Source organism: Cydia fagiglandana, chromosome 13 (assembly GCF_963556715.1).
Source record: "Cydia fagiglandana chromosome 13, ilCydFagi1.1, whole genome shotgun sequence".
Taxonomy (NCBI): Eukaryota; Metazoa; Arthropoda; class Insecta; order Lepidoptera; family Tortricidae; genus Cydia; species Cydia fagiglandana.
Window position 1 is genome coordinate 15,449,396 of NC_085944.1, and position 16,880 is coordinate 15,466,275.

Here is a 16,880-nt window from a genome sequence, read left to right on the forward strand (position 1 = left end):
CCACAAAACTGTTTCTAATAAACTGTAAGCCATTTTTCTTAGTTTCTCAAATAATAAAATTGCCATAAGCAACCATATACATACTTCGTCTTTGACTTGGCGGTAGAGGCAGCAAGTTATTTAAAATCAATTCTGCTTACGCTGCCAATTCCAACACCTACGATTACAATTAATATTAATTTCATTATTTCGTCGGAACTCATATTAAAGTCAAAAAATCAACAACGCACCATAAATCCAATAGAACAGAATGAATATTTTTATTTTTTTTCAACTTTACCTCCATAACATTTTAAAAAATATAACTACGCGTGTTTGAGTAGACCTTTTTACCGCTAACGTTTAGATGAAATATTTTAAATGTTTTTATTTGTGTAGTTAAATTTATAATTTAAAATTATAGAAAGTATTATTTAAGTTCATGTTGATTTTATACAAATAAAACTGCAAATTATAGCAAACATTGTTTTTTGTTTTTTTTATAGGCGTAGTGGCAGAGTGTCATTACGAACCATAAAGCAAATACTGCCTCTAGTTTTTTTTTAATGGATGAATGCCACGATGCTGTGTCACAAATATCTGTGAAATGAAAATTAAAAAAGAGGACTTTGCCGGCCTAGGCCTGCAAGATGTGTATGAAATTCCATTAACGACCTTTTGTCCTAGCCGCACCTGAAACGTCATACTTCGCAGCCTATTATAAGGAACATAACATCAATATTTCATTGCATGTTTGAGAAAAAAAGTTTGCATGCGCGGCAAAAGGAACGGCTAAGCATACGCTGCGTCATCCATTTCATTACAAATTGTACAAATTGATTGCGGAGCGCTGATTTTCAGTCCGTCCCCTTGTTTTAATTGAGACTGTTGGCTCGATCCGGGAAATGAATTAGAGACTCACTAGATATGAAATAATGAAGATAAGTGATGTTCCACGAAAAAAGGTACCTTCTGGCAGCTGGCGCTTACGTCGTATAGTGCCGCAATGATAATATTGGAGCGGCGTTAATACAGGGTGGCCAACTTAGAGGTATACAACTTTTTTTTGCCGCCATTTTATTTTGGCGGTAAATATGACAGTTATTGCATGAAAATTAGTTTGTGTAGATACGGCAAATTTATTATGGAGCGTTTTACGACGGAACAACGTGTTTTAATCATTAAAACGCAATAGAAACATTAAAAATAACGTTTCCCGGTCGATTAATTTCGAGAAACGGTGACATTGACTGGCCCCTAAGATCGCCTGATTTAACAGCTCCTGACTTTTTTCTGTGGGGCTATCTAAAGGGACGTGTCTATGCTAATAGGCCAACGAACCTTCAGCAATTAAAACAAAATATTCGAAACACTGTCGCTGTTTTGACGACCGGTCTGGCCTAGTGGGTAGTGACCCTGCCTGCGAAGCCGATGGTCCTGGGTTCGAATCCCAGTAAGGGCATTTATTTGTATGATGATACAGATATTTGCTCCTGAGTCATGGGTGTTTTCTATGTATTTAAGTATTTGTATATTATATATATCGTTGTCTGAGTACCCACAATACAAGCCTTCTTGAGCTTACTGTGGGACTTAGTCAATCTGTGTAAGAATGTCCTATAATATTTATTATTATTTATTATTATTTATATGAGATAACGCCAGAGATGTGTGAAAAAGTGATGAAAAACGCGATGAAAAGGGTTCGCATCTGCCATGCTGCTAGAGGTGGACATTTGTCTGACATTATTTTCCATGTGTAATTGCTGACCCTACATATTATATTTAACAAGGAATACTTAATATTTTTTATATTTTATAGAATAAAATTTAAAAAATAAAGTGTATACCTCTTATATATACGCCATAAGTTGCACAATACAATACCTGTAACCATCGTCACATATCTTTACTATATCGTATCTAGTTCATCTCTATTTCATTTCCCGAATCGCGCCGTGTGTATGATAAAAAAAAATATTAATAATACTAATATTTGCAGCTTTTCTACAAACAAAAGTTAATACCAGACATGGATATACCTATAGGTATGAAATAATGAAGATAAGTGATGTTCCACGGAAAAAGGTACCTTCTGGCAGCTGGCGTTTACGTCGTATAGTGCCCGGTAATATTGGAGCGGCGTTAATATTAGCGTAAGCGCCAACCGCCATAAGTTGCACAATACAATACCTGTAACCATCGTCACATATCTTTACTATATCGTATCTAGTTCATCTCTATTTCATTTCCCGAATCGCGCCGTGTGTATGATTTAAAAAAATATTAATAATACTAATATTTGCAGCTTTTCTACCAACAAAAGTTAATACCAGACATGGATATACCTATAGGTGGAGAATGAATGTCCATGCCACGGCGGTTAGTTTTCTGTGACTCTAAAATTACACAAAGACGGGATTTTACCTCGTCGTTTACACGATTAAGTCTCATCGTTGTGAATAATAACGAGTAAAAATCGTAAAAGTTTAAATCAGTGCTCTTAAATTTAATTTGATTTGATATAGATAGAGTGCCGGGAAAGGACATCAGGATAGATTAACTCAAGATGATTTTCCATTATGGGAGTAAAAGGAGGGTGGAATTCACTAATGGAGGTGAAAGTTATAAGCTAATTTTACGCAGTTTATACTCGGGGAAAAGTTATTTAAAACTAATGGCGTTCACTGATTTAATACGTATTGAAACTCCGAAACTTAATTCAGTCAGCAACTAGAAAATTAACTTGAACAAATAAGGCATTCAAAGTAAATATATCGGATACGAGTACACTAATTTGAGATGAATAGTTTACATATCGAATTTCAATATTGACGAAGCGTTATATTGTAAATATATCGTGTAAACATATCTTAGGTAGTGTTTACACAACGTAACTATATCTTCGAAATAAATATCAAGGCTTGAAATTTTCTCAGAAAACAAAGTATATTATTTGTAAATTTGTCGTACACATTTATATTTATAAACCTAACCTGTCCTTATTCGCGATGTCAGTTACGAATCTAAGTAATATAATAATTTTTAAGAAAAAAAAACCGACTTCTATGGGGCCCGGTGAAAGATTATGGTAGATGGTGCACTATGTAGAAAAGGAGGTAAAACCAGTACTTTCTAGCACCATTTCGTTTCCGTAAGGGTCGTAGTTCTAGCCTAACCTAACCCACTTCTCTGATAGCAGTTCGGTTCTGTGAGGATCGCAGTTCGAACCTAATCAAACCCACTTTTCTAGTAGCATTTCGTTTCTGTAAGACTCGCAGTTCTAACCAAACCTAACCCACTTTTGTTCGGTTCTGTGAGGATCGCAGTTCAAATCTAACCTAACCCACTTAACGGCGCATGCGGTGCGGTGTACGGGAGTTTGAGCGGGAGGGGTTTGGCATCATCATACCCACATTTTATGGTAGGTAATCATAGTGGTTTTCCGGGTCAAGGTCCGGATCTCTGAGTCAGAGTCCGGGTCCGAGTCCCGGTCCAAGTCCGGGTCCGGGTCCGGGTCCGAGTCCGAGTCCGAGTCCGAGTCCGGGTCCGAGTCCGGGTCCGAGTCCGGGTCCGAGTCCGGGTCCGAGTCCGAGTCCGGGTCCGAACCGGTTCCGGGTATGAGTCCGGGTCCCAGTCCAAGTCAAAATCGAAATTCGAAATCACCAAACATGTACTATGCGTCGTTGAAGAGTTCTGTTCTGATCATCATCAGCAGTTCCACTTCATCAAATGCGACAGTTTTTAATGTAAATGCTTGATTTTATGATGAAAATACAAAAAAATCTATACGTATGCCTTTAAGATTTGAGGAGTTCCCTCGATTCCTTATGGATCCCATCATCAGAACTCGAGCTTGACAGAAATGTGGCTTAAAAACTAAACTTGCTTAACAAACATAACGAAGAGGACAAATCGCCAAACGTGAACTATGCGTCGTTGAAGAGTTCCGTTCTGATCATCATCAGCAGTTCCACTTCATCAAATGCGACAATTTTTAGTGAAAATGCTTGATTTTCTGATGAAAATACAAAAATCTCTATACGCATGCCTTTAAAATTTGAGGAGTTCCTTCGATTTCTCATAGATCCCATCATCAGAACTCAAGCTTGACAAAAATGTGGCTTAAAAACTTAACTTGCTTAACGAACATAACGAAAAGGAAAAATCGCCAAACGTGAACTATGCGTCGTTTAAGAGTTCTGTTCTGATCATCATCAGCAGTTCCACTTCATCAAATGCAACAGTTTTTAATGAAAATGCTTGATTTTCTGATGTAAATACAAAAATCTCTATACGCATGCCTTTAAGATTTGAGGAGTTCCCTTGATTCCTCATGGATCCCATCATCAGAACTCGAGCTTGACAAAAACGTGGCTTAAAAACTTAACTTGCTTAACAAACATAACGACGAGGACAAATCGCCAACCGTGAACTATGCGTCGTTGAAGAGTTCCGTTCTGATCATCATCAGCAGTTCCACTTCATCAAATGTCACGTTTTTGAATGTATATGCTTGATTTGTTGATAAAAACAGAAAAATCACCATATGTATGGATTTGAGGAGTTCCGTCGATTCCTCATGGATCCCATCATCAGAACTGGATTTTGACAAAAACGGGACCAATCTGTATGCATATACATACAATCAAAAAAATAATTTTCAAAATCGGTCCAGTAATGACGGAGATATGGAGTAACAAACATAAAAAATAAAAAAAATAAAAAAAATAAAAAAAATAAAAATAAAAAAAAACATACAACCGAATTGATAACCTCCTCCTTTGGGATTTGGAAGTCGGTTAAAAATAGGTATGAAGGACAAAAAAGTTTTAGTTAAGTACATGCTGATATTCTACGTAATTTGTAAACGTAACCATTTTTCTACGAAATAGAATAACAGCCCTTAAATTTGCTTCGCATTACAAACTAAATAGCTTAAGTAGGTATATACCTATTCTGGGGATATTTATTATTTACTTAATATTTAACTTTAGTCTAAGTAGAATAACAAAATGTGAACTGTGTGTCTGAATAAAGAAATTATTTATAATTATACTGTTCCGCTTCGCAAAACAGCCGAAACAGTAATGGAAAAACTTATTCAGAAATCGTTGATCGTATGTATATTCTGTAACTATTGTTTCGTATTCGAGCAATCAATTTCAAATTTAAATTAATTTTCTTATATTGTTAATTTGTTATGTTATCCTATGCGGGGTGGGGGGCGTATTCTTGGGGGTGAGATAGTGTATTGTTTACCTACTGTCACGTGTAAGATGTATATATACCTACTCTGTATCTTTATGTACCTATTTAAATAAAAGTAAACAATCAATTTGTACATTTTCAGGTAGTGATAACATATTGGTTAACCGACTATTATAAGACCGCCTGGATCATTCACTGAACGACCTGACTTTAACCTACATTTTTTGATCGTGTAATGTTTTCATCTACCCTCAACTGGCTTAAGCAGCCATTTGAGGGTAGGTTTTGTTTCAAATACCTACCTAAAGATACAGAGATAACTTAAAACGTAATCCTATAAACCTAAACTATTATATATACCGGGTGTGGCCTGTAATATGAGCAAAAAAATAAACTGTAGGCTGTACTTCTCATACTGACCAACATATGTTCAGCGACTTTTAAAAATAACTTGTGGTTTGATTTTTATTGCACTTTAAAGTTTATTCTTAAGCGCAATGTATTGCGAATTTTGTTATGTTTCAGGCGTGACAAGCAACGTCAATCACAATGATATGGCGTGGCAATGGCGTCCATTGAAGATAATATTTATTTTGTATGAGAAATATGGACTATAAAAACTTCATAATTTTTAAAAGTTGTTGAACATAAGTGTCACCGTTTGAGGAGTATAATCTATGTTTTAATTATTTGTTCGTGTTACAGGCCACACCCGGTATTATAGTAAGTATAATAAACAGACAGACTATACCGGGTGTGGCCTGTAACATGAGCAAAAAATTAAACTGTAGGCTGTGCTCCTCATACTGACCAACATTTGTTCAGCGACTTTTAAAAATAACTTGTGGTTTGATTGTTAATACACTTTAAAGTTTATTCTAAGACGCAATGTATTGCGAATTTTGTTACTATTAAGGTGTGACAAGGAACGTCAAACGCAATGATATGGCGTGGCGATGGCGTCCATTGAAGATAATATTTATTTTGTATGAAAAATAGGGAGTCTAAATACTTCATAATTTTTAAAAGTTGTTGAACAAAAGTGTCACCATTTGAGGAGTACAATCTACGTTTTAATTATTTGCTCGTGTTACAGGCCACACCCGGTATATTGCCCTATGGTTGACTGGTAGAGAATGCTTATAACGGCAAGTCCGCCTGTTGTACTTTTTGTATGTGCAATAAAGTTTAAAAATAAATAAATAAAATAAATATATTATGCTTAGATATTATTATTCCGTAAACATTATTGTGTTGTCCATAAGGTTAAAAATAAAGATTTAACTAAAAATTACTCACGCTACTATTTCTCTCTGCGCTGATTATTTCAGTGCTCTCCAAAAACTCCAATCCCTCAGTCCCAGGTTCCAAAACCCTAGGCTCTAGGACCACAGGTTCCAAAACCTTAGGATCTAGAACTTCCATTCCCTTCTGCGCGTTCTCCGCACACACGAAACACAACACTAACACACATGGCCATTTCATTTTTACACACAACACATTTTCACTTTGCTTACACTATTTAATATTCGATGTAACACTTTCATTTATGAACACATTTTAACACGCACTGTAATAATCCTTAGTTTTAAGTTGAGTTATTCGACTAAAATATATGATCCGCACTCATCAGTGTCTAATATAATAATTGTTGTTATTTAACTTTGTTTTTATTGAATCCCAAACGTCAATAATCCGGATGATTTTGAGCTGTTCCACTCGACGGGTATTAATTAATCAAATTTGCGGCTCAATATCAATTTACTATCGACTATCTAACTGATAACACGGTATTGATAAAATATATTTCTATACAGATTAGGACGGCCTATCTGGCAAATTGTGAGAACCATCTCCACAAAAAAATGGGCAATGTGATAATGAAATATTATCACATTCACACACAGACCAGGGGTGCGAAACTCCTGACTTCGGTCAAACTCGGCTCCGCTGGGCTCAGCATTGCTCCGAGCAATTATTAGGCTTGGCACCACTTGACTTCCTTTTGTGTGCACGATCACAGATAAGATAATCACTTGATTTTTGACAACCCTAAATAGCCGAAAGGGATAGTGCCATATATTAGAAAGGGACAACATGATTCGACCCAGAACCGCTGTCAAACTTCGTTTTTGTAGGAAGTTTCCTTTCTGTACGGTAGTAGGTACTATTAATTATTCTGTGCCCAGACCAGACCCAGAACAAGATGGAAGGATGTAGAGCACTACATCTTGTCATCCCTTTTAGCAAAAAGGGACATGAGTGAGTGCAAGTTATCCGAGGACGATGTCGTGGACAGGGTGAAGTGGAGAAGGTTAAGCAGGAGAGCTGACCCCACCACCATGTGGGATAATAGCTAGGACATAGACTAGGAATCCTCTACACCGAGTTTAGAGCAATTATTTCATGCAACCGATGATGCCAAAAATGCGGGGGTGCGCGGGACGAGGTGAGCGAAGTCCCGTGCCGTGATTGGTCCGTTCAAAGACACGGACGTCATACAAAGACATCTTCGACTCGAACATCGAGTAAAATTACCGTGTGCGTGGCAGAGGGGGTAGCGCGACTATGTTAAGTCTGGTGGATATTTTTCTGTGAGCTAGGAGAAGAGAGAGATAATGAAATATTATCAAATTATGTTGTTTTGTTACATGGATACAGCTTTTATCCTTACCACCAGTTTGACACTGACTAATACGCTTCTAACTCTCATATATAAAAATAAATACCTACAATGAAAATCTTTAGTGTAGTCTACCTATTAATAAAAAAAATACAATATGAAACAATAGCTTATATACAAATGAAATAAAACTAAACGTTTAAACGTTATAGAAATTACCTTTCAAAGGGACGTTGGGCGGCAGGTGGCTACAAGCTTAGTAGGTTTCGCATTGCTAAACCAAAGTGAGTTTATTAAATATATACCTAAGCATCATAATCTTGTTTTTTTTTTTAAATGGGGAGGTTTAAGAGGCCTATTCTGATTTATAATTTTGTTATTGGTTTGATCTTGTTGTGATACGAACTGAGCACTGCTATTATTAAAACAAAACAAAAGGGGGCAGCACCCGTCGTGCACCTAGCGAATACAGATGTGTACATCTCACGTACACTAAAATCATGTTTTGTAAATTTAAATACAATAAATCCGGGTTTTAAGAGTGTCTCAAGAGACCGTAACCGTAACCATGGTAACAAATGAGAAGAAAAGATTGATTCACCTTGGAACACACGACACGGATATAATCACCAAGCCTCGGTTTTTTCATCGCATGGTAATATGAAAGAAAACTATGGAGTTGATATTACAACTAAAACTTTCCTCATATTCATATCATAGGGAATATAGAGATTTTTTTTAAACTAAAACCTTCCTCATATTTATATCATAGGGAATATAGTAAAATTTTAGTATTAAATATCTCTTATCTTATCATGAGATGAAAAACCCGAGGCTAGATTAATCTCTACATTTTTTTAAAACATACCGCTAAAACCATAAGCCTGATAGTTTTGTCGTAAGTAGGTACCTATAGGTATAGTCATTAAAAAAAATATCACTTAGGTACCTTCATTTTAATGCCTATCGTAAAACATTATTGATAATCATATTTTTTATGCTTTCTAAAACAAAACGCACTACGATTTTACATTTATTTTACCTGTATCATAAAGCTTCACTTATCGAATCCTCCTTTAAAACTTAAAATTAAAAGTAAGCTAAGAACTACCTAACCAGAATTTCACGATTCTTTTATTTTTCTATAATTTTTTCATAAAACAATACAAAAACACACGCCGCCTTATTTAGAAAATAATAATGAATAAAAGTTACACGTGTTATAAAAAAGGCTTCGAGTTTAGCCGGGAAAGTTTGGGCGTCGGATAGGGCGGGCCGCCCAAACGGAAGCCACGAATAGACTGAGACCCTGAGACCTTGGGCGGCGTTACGACGGGTCTGGAACTCGCACGGAAACGGAATTCCCAGTGAGTTTTGTAGATAATCGAAAACTGCCAATCTGCCAATTCTTTATTAAATCATACTAGACATAAGTAAGCAATTGTTTTTATTTTTAAATGTGCGTGTGTGTATCATTTTATGTATAAAGAAAAAAAATGTGCCCTTTAAGTTGGTACTTATTTTGACCATAGAGTACCTAATATAAGTAAAGAAAGAGTGATATTTCCATACATACCTGGCAACCTTCAAATCAAGAGTGAACAGGCACCTTCTGGGCGAGCTCGCTCCATCGTAGGCCACGTCTACGCCTCGGCTAGTCTGTGCATGGCCATGAGTAAGCCCATTCATAATAATAATAAAAAAAAAACATCAGTTTTCTTACAAAAACGCGAGTTATTTCATAGTCGACATCTAACGTCGCTAATACTGACGAAAAAGGTACTTACCTACTGCTAATACAATTTACAACTAATATAATGAGCAGGAGTTGAAAATAGAGTTCCGGCTATAGAATTATAGCTGAAAATTGTTGAGCATTAGTTTTCGTTCGTTGCGACATCTATTGTCCACTAGTAGAACTGATAAGTTCCGCTACTTGACGCTAGATGTCGACTACGAAATAACTCGCGTTTTGGTAAGAAAAGTGATGTAGGTATGGAGTCTACCACCATTCTTTCTTTGGGGTCATCCATTAATTACGTCACACGAATTTCTAGGTTTTTTGACCCCTCCCCCCCTCCTTGTCACACTTGGTCACATTTGGCAAACCCCTCCCCCCTAGTGTGACGTCACATTTTTTCTACGAAATCGCCAAATCGAATTAAGTAGGTAAGTACTTACCTAAGTATTATTAATATTTTATCAAAATATTTTTGACGATATAAATATTAGTAATTTTATAACCCAAAACTGCTTAGGAAAGAAAATTAAACGAATAAAAACGATTATCGTTTTAAAAACTTGTTATTTAAATGTACAGCGAATAAAATAATTTAAATAAATTTTCGGTTACTGATGATGTTAAAGTGACGTCACAAAGTTTGTGTCTCCCCCTCCCCCATGTCACAATATGTCACATTTTCTTGACCCCCTCCCTCCCCCTGTACGTGTGATGTAATTAATGGATGACCCCTTTTCTACCTACTGACGGGAAAGGCTAGTCCGTATACAGTACCCTACCCACCTGCCTAACAGTCAATTTGATTTTTGTGCCATTTCAATATTGATATATGGTGGGGCTCTATGGCTGATCTGTTGATATGGCACAAAAATCAAATTGACTGTAGGCAGGTGGGTAGTGTATTGTATACTAGCCTTCCCCATCAGTAGGAATTGAGTGACAAATAAGTGAGTTTCAGTGGTGCCCTGCATAGAAAAATACAGCTCATGAATTACGATGTTTGACGTGCTACGCGAGTTTGATAACCTTATTGTAGTACAGTCAGCAGCAGAAGTTGCTAAGCGGTCGAGGTGTTCAAAATTACCCTTGCCACGCTCTTATTCTCTTAACAATAAAGTCGCGTTAAGATAATTTTGAACACTTCGCCCGCTTAGCAACTATTGCTGCTGACTGTACTTGTATAAAAAACGGTAACTATGGGTTTTTATGCTTATTTTACAGTTGGCAGCGATGGCAGCTGCCAAATAGTATGAAGATGTTGTCTTTTGTAAAAGTTCCACCGATGTATAGTCAGCGTCGTAGCATCCAAAGTATTCAAATAGTTCGGTACGTCATACAAACCTTATGTGACGTTCCAGGGCAAAAGGTACTTTATGGCGGCTGGTGCTTACGTCGCATAGCGCCGCAATAATATTGGATCGACGTTAATAATAGCGTAAGCGCCAACCACCATAAGTACCTTTACCTGGGGGACGTCACATATGATGTACTGAACTATTCGCTCCCAGTGGCGGTCTAGGGGAGGCCTATGTCCAGCAGTTGACGTCAGTGGCTGATAAGTAATAAGGTATCTCATCTAAGTGTTTTGGCCAGTAGCGTAGAGTGAACTAATCTAGCCGTGGGCGAAATAGCATCTGCGAGGCCCTGGCCGGGTAGCCAAGATGCCAATCGCTTACGCTCCGTAGCGATCGAAACGCAACTGTCACTGTCGCGCTAATATGGAAGAGTGAAAGAGAGACATAATGCTTTTCGTTGTCGAAGCGATAGCGATTGTAACCTTGGCTAGGCCGGCTGTTCTTTCACTGTGCCCGAAGCAGCCTCGCGCAAGGCCTCCCCTTGGGTCGACGGCCCACGCCTAGCTACGCCACTGGTTTTTCGACAAATAAAACAAACAAATACAATCAATAAACTTTTTTAATCGTCACAGAACAAAATGCACAGCACGTTCGAAAACAAAATCACAAGATCCGTACAGGAAAAACACTAGTTCTTCATTGACAGATGGCTCATACATACGACTTTCTACCTTACCGCGAACAAAATAAAGTCGATAAAAATCGGTACTTGTAAAAGATTATATGATAAGGAAGAATATCAAATGTATAAATACCATCTGTGAATCACAAACTAGACATATGCAAGATGCATCTCGGAGCAAATTGGGCTATCAAATAATTTGACTTTCCATTTTGCTCTAGTTAAAAATTGAAAATACACATCCCCTTTAATACTATGAAAACAAGACGTACTAAACACTTATATTACGTCAGTCATTCACACATATCTAAATAACCAAATATAAATAAGTGCTTCAATATGCTTATTTCTAGCAAATACATTTATGCACACACCTTCCGACCTGCCCTCCTTTATATTTTCTTAACACCACAAAGTCTGAACCCTTGAAAATATATCGAAAACACTTATTTATTTGGTACTCCTATTATTCCGTTCTTTGTGTCACGATTAGCAAGAACTAAAACGATTCTTCCGCGTTCTCTTTCGCCCCATTATGAAAAATGTAAAAAAAATTAAGGAAGTTGACACTGATGGCGGCCACGTCAAGGCTGTAATGCAGCTGTAGTATGAAAGTCAGCTTAAAGAGTGCCCAATTTTTTTTACACATGTTGAAGTGGGATTGGGCAGGTCACGTCTGCCGCATGCATCCGGATAGGTGGGCTAGTATAGCCATCAAGTAGATGCCGCAAAAGAAGCGCGGACGTGGCAGGCCCAGACGGAGATGGCGGGACGACTTAGACGCCTTCATCAGTAAATAACTGGTCGGAAAGGGCACTACAACGGGAGTTGTGGAAATCAAGGGGAGAGGCCTTTGCCCAGCAGTGGGACACTATAACAGGCTAATTAAAAAAAAATAGGGCGAAAGAGACATGGGGTGAAAGGGAACAGTTTGTTTTATATGTCAAATTAAGTAAGCTGTTCCTTTTAACCCGAGACAAGTAATCTTATTTCAATCCATTTTATATATACCTACTAAACATTTACAAAGAACGGAATATTTACTACTTCTAATGTTTATACGTAAGGCCAATTCTAAATGCCAATTGATTGCATTGAAAATAACGCATTTTGAGATAAATGCAGGTTTATTTCAGTTTTGGCCGAATGCATTAATAAGTTACTAAAATTAAATAAATTACAAACAAAATATAGGCGTTAATTTCAAATTTTATGGGTGACTGGGATATATTACGACTTAAATCATATATTAATGTTATTGGTATAAAATTACATTTATGGCATTTTCCCTTAATCTATAGGCACATAGCTAGCCAACAAAAATTATAACTTCCTTGCAAAAGATGTAAAAATAAATGTTTTGTTAGTATATAAAAGAAAGTAAGTATTAAGTTCTTAAATATTAAAGTAGTGATATGTTGTTTTCATACATACTTTAAATTCATGATTCCATATTAAATAGACCTTCAGTCAAATCTTTAAGTAGTTTTTGTTTTGTTTAAGATGTAATAATTTGACACTATTGTATAATGAGTAAACCCTAGGACAAAATGATATTACTTATATTTTATACAATTTATGCTATTAGGGTGCATCGTGTTTTAGAAATAATAAACTTTAGTGCTTATAAAATAATATTGTAATATTCTGAATGGCTTAATACTGGTTTGAAATTAACCTTTTTACCGATAAAGAAGACCGGTAAATCAATTATCAATATCAGCCGTCGCGTGAGCCTATTTTTAGATATTATATGTCTATCTGTATGTTACACCACTGTTATAGGTGTAAAACATACATTTATATGACAAAATAATGGTTCAATCTATTACGTATACGTATTCAAAGCCATAATTAAAATGACCCCATTGGTTCTAAATAGCCCCACGTAACGGCATGTAAAGTTTCATAGTTGCCTAAAAGGTTAAAGAAATAAGTATTCTGTAAAATGGTCTTAATTAAATAATATATTATCTGTGAATGGCACAAGAAATGAAACTTATAATAATAATAAATATTAAAACTAGTTATTAAAATTAGATTTTCATAAATTCGTTACGAAGGCAAGAATAACTACAGTGAAGACCACAGAAAGTATAGATAGAGTAAAATAAGTACAAATATACAGTAAGCAGGATTATTTAACTACTTTGATATGTGTATATTCGAGATGACTTTCGAATTTTTAGAAAAATGGGGTTGATCTCATACAGAGGTACAGTTATTGCATTTTTTTATTTATTAATAACTGACAACGTACCTTTGTCTGGCAATTTCACAAATAAGCAGTTCTCGGATCGAAGTAAGCGTAAAATTTTTAACACAAATTAACATTTTCATCTCGATTCCTTTGTAAAAGCTGCTCTATATTTGCAAGTTCACAATAGATTTCCTTAAACTTAATAAATAAAAACACACCAAGTCACCTAATTAGGGAGTTCAATAAAGTTAAAGTTCTTACAGTACATCGTAGTTTCTAAACTGGTCCGAAATATCGACTGAACCGTACCGAATTTCATATTTTAAACGCTATTATACAGGCAGTAAAGTTCAAATTTCCTTCGCATTTTTATACTTCATTGAGGTCCCTCGTTCGTTTTCCTACTTTAGAAGGCCACTTCGCCGTTCAGTCTTAGAAAACATTTTCATTGCATTCTTGATCTTATATTTATTACAAACACTTATTTTTCTAATACCCATGAAACTATAGTAGGTATACACGCGACAAAATAGTTAAAAACCCAACGTTGGGTGCATGGAAATGCACAGTTCCGGGCAAAAGGTTAAATAATCTGAGTTTTGGGTCCATAAAATGGGGTGACTAGAAACAAAAGGGCTATATTTAAATAGGTACCTACTTTATATTTGCTTTCAATATGAGAAAGTGCTAGTTTGTTAAATAATAGTGGCATTATTCTTAGTAGTACCTTCGGGTCATCAGTTCAATAAACTGCAGAGGTCGTCGCTCCAATTGAGAAAAGCTGAACATGTATTACGGTCTCAAAAAAGGCTAAAAGTGTGGTTTAAGCGTTAATATAGATATTATCGCTTAAAAATTATGATTGTTTAAAGTCGCCCCACCATTCCAATGTCACCCCACTTTACATATGTATATTTCAATTTATAGAAATACCAAAAAGACCAATATGGTCAGCGTTTTTGTTTGTTGCGATAATAAGTTAGCTTACATGATAACTATTAAATTGGCAAGGCGAGGGTTCAGGTGGAGCCGCTTTCTGAGGACTCGGTGATGAGGCCCTGGTTGTACGCTGAGAGTATGCTCTCGCATACGAACTTGTACTGGCTCTGTAAAGGAATACATACACAATTAGCAAAAATACAACACTGTTTACTCTGGCAAACCCAATTTGTCAGTAGAAAAGGCGTGAAATTAATATGTTTTATGGAGGGCAGCCCTTCGCGCCTACATTTTTAAATTGCCGCCTTTTTCTACTGACGGAAATAGCTTGTCAAACTATAATAGCAAAAGTAACGGAAAATTTTATTATTTATAAAATCGGGTCTCTATCAGGGGAAAGTGAGATGCTCGCATCAGAAAGAGTTTGGATACTTATTGTGTGATTTAAGATTCATTAATATTGATTATAGGTAAATGTGAATCCCGGTTTTTATCCCTATTCACCCCGCCATCCCTATTCACCCCGGTTGATGGTGAAGGTTATATCAAGCAGGGAGAATGATCAGCATCTTTGGTCTGTATTCATCAGTGGCCGTAATTCAGGTGGTTGATACTCACCGCGTTCTGTATGCACATGGGCCGCTGCGCGCGCATGGCCCTGGTCAGCTCCAGCGGGTAGAAGGGCTGCCTCCGCTGCAGCAGCTCGATGGCGGTCTCGGCCAGGATGAGCGCACCGGTACGCCCCACGCCCGCCGAGCAGTGCACGATCATCGGCGGGTCCAATACTCGCTCGGCTTCACAGTCTAACTCTTCGATTACGGTTGGTATCACTGGAAATGAAACATAGTAGTTGATGTGACATTTTGAAGACGTTTCACTCACATTTCTAAATCTTGTTGCAAAATCGTAGGTAAAGTTGACAAAATATAAAGTGAGCCGATCTTATTCAAACTTGTTCAAGAGATCGGCTCACTTTATATTTCGTCAACCTTAGCACGATGGGTCCTGAGCCGCGAACATAACCGGGTGAAGTTTATGAAGGCAGCCGCATCTTCTGGAACGCCGTGGTCGGGCCATGCCGTGTATTGGAGCTGGGTTATGTTCCTAGTCGCCCCGCCTGACTCCTGTAATATTACTATCTATAATACGTACCAGCACGATGGTTCCTGAGCCGCGAACATAACCGGGTGAAGTTTATGAAGGCAGCCGCGTCTTCTGGCACGCCGTGGTCGGGCCATGCCGTGTATTGGAGCTGGGTTATGTTCCTAGTCGCCCTGCTTGACTCCTGTAATATTACTATCTGTAATACGTACCAGCACGATGGTTCCTGAGCCGCGAACATAACCGGGTGAAGTTTATGAAGGCAGCCGCGTCTTCTGGCACGCCGTGGTCGGGCCATGCCGTGTATTGGAGCTGGGTTATGTTCCTAGTCGCCCTGCTTGACTCCTGTAATATTACTATATGTAATACGTACCAGCACGATGGTTCCTGAGCCGCGAACATAACCGGGTGAAGTTTATGAAGGCAGCCGCGTCTTCTGGCACGCCGTGGTCGGGCCATGCCGTGTATTGGAGCTGGGTTATGTTCCTAGTCGCCCCGCCTGACTCCTGTAATACGAGAAATCATTAATAAGCGCACATTACCTACGTGTTTGTACGCAGTTACAGTAAAAAAAAAAATATCGACTGTACATTTCTAAAGAAAATTGTCTTTATCTATGTGTTTGTGTTTTTCCGTCGACGAATTCTTCGACCCGCTCGGGCTTCGGACGGGTTTGACGGGTTACACAAAACCTTAACGAATTATACACCTAAACCTTCCTCGAGAATAACTCTATGGATAAGTGAAAATCGCATGAAAATCCGTTCAGTAGTTTTTGAGTTTATCGCGAACATACAGACAGACGGACTATGTTTTATAAGGTAAATAAATAAATAAATATTATAGGACATTCTTACACAGATTGACTAAGTCCCACAGTAAGCTCAAGAAGGCTTGTGTTGTGAGTACTCAGACAACGATATATATATAAATACTTAAATACATAGAAAACACCCATGACTCAGGAACAAATATCTGTATCATTATACAAATAAATGGCTTTACTGGGATTCGAACCCAGGACCATCGGCTTCGCAGGCGGGGTCACTACCCACTAGGCCAGACCGATCGTCAGATGTATTTGTTTTGTTATTTACTTTTTGCAGCCA

At 37.4% G+C, this 16,880-nt stretch overlaps 1 protein-coding gene across 1 annotated transcript in view; it reads right to left on the reverse strand.

The window, feature by feature from the left end:
* Positions 1 to 11,450: 11,450 nt before the first annotated feature.
* LOC134670419 (tyrosine-protein phosphatase non-receptor type 4) overlaps positions 11,451 to 16,880 on the reverse strand; it is a 28,066-nt gene continuing 22,636 nt past the window's right edge. Inside the window, exons 14-16 of the mRNA XM_063528267.1 lie at positions 16,145 to 16,277; positions 15,289 to 15,500; positions 11,451 to 14,837 (exon numbers count right to left, since the gene is read on the reverse strand). Of these exons, the coding sequence (XP_063384337.1) occupies positions 14,751 to 14,837; positions 15,289 to 15,500; positions 16,145 to 16,277 (432 nt within the window). The 3' untranslated portion in view covers positions 11,451 to 14,750. The remainder of the gene's footprint in view (positions 14,838 to 15,288; positions 15,501 to 16,144; positions 16,278 to 16,880) is intronic.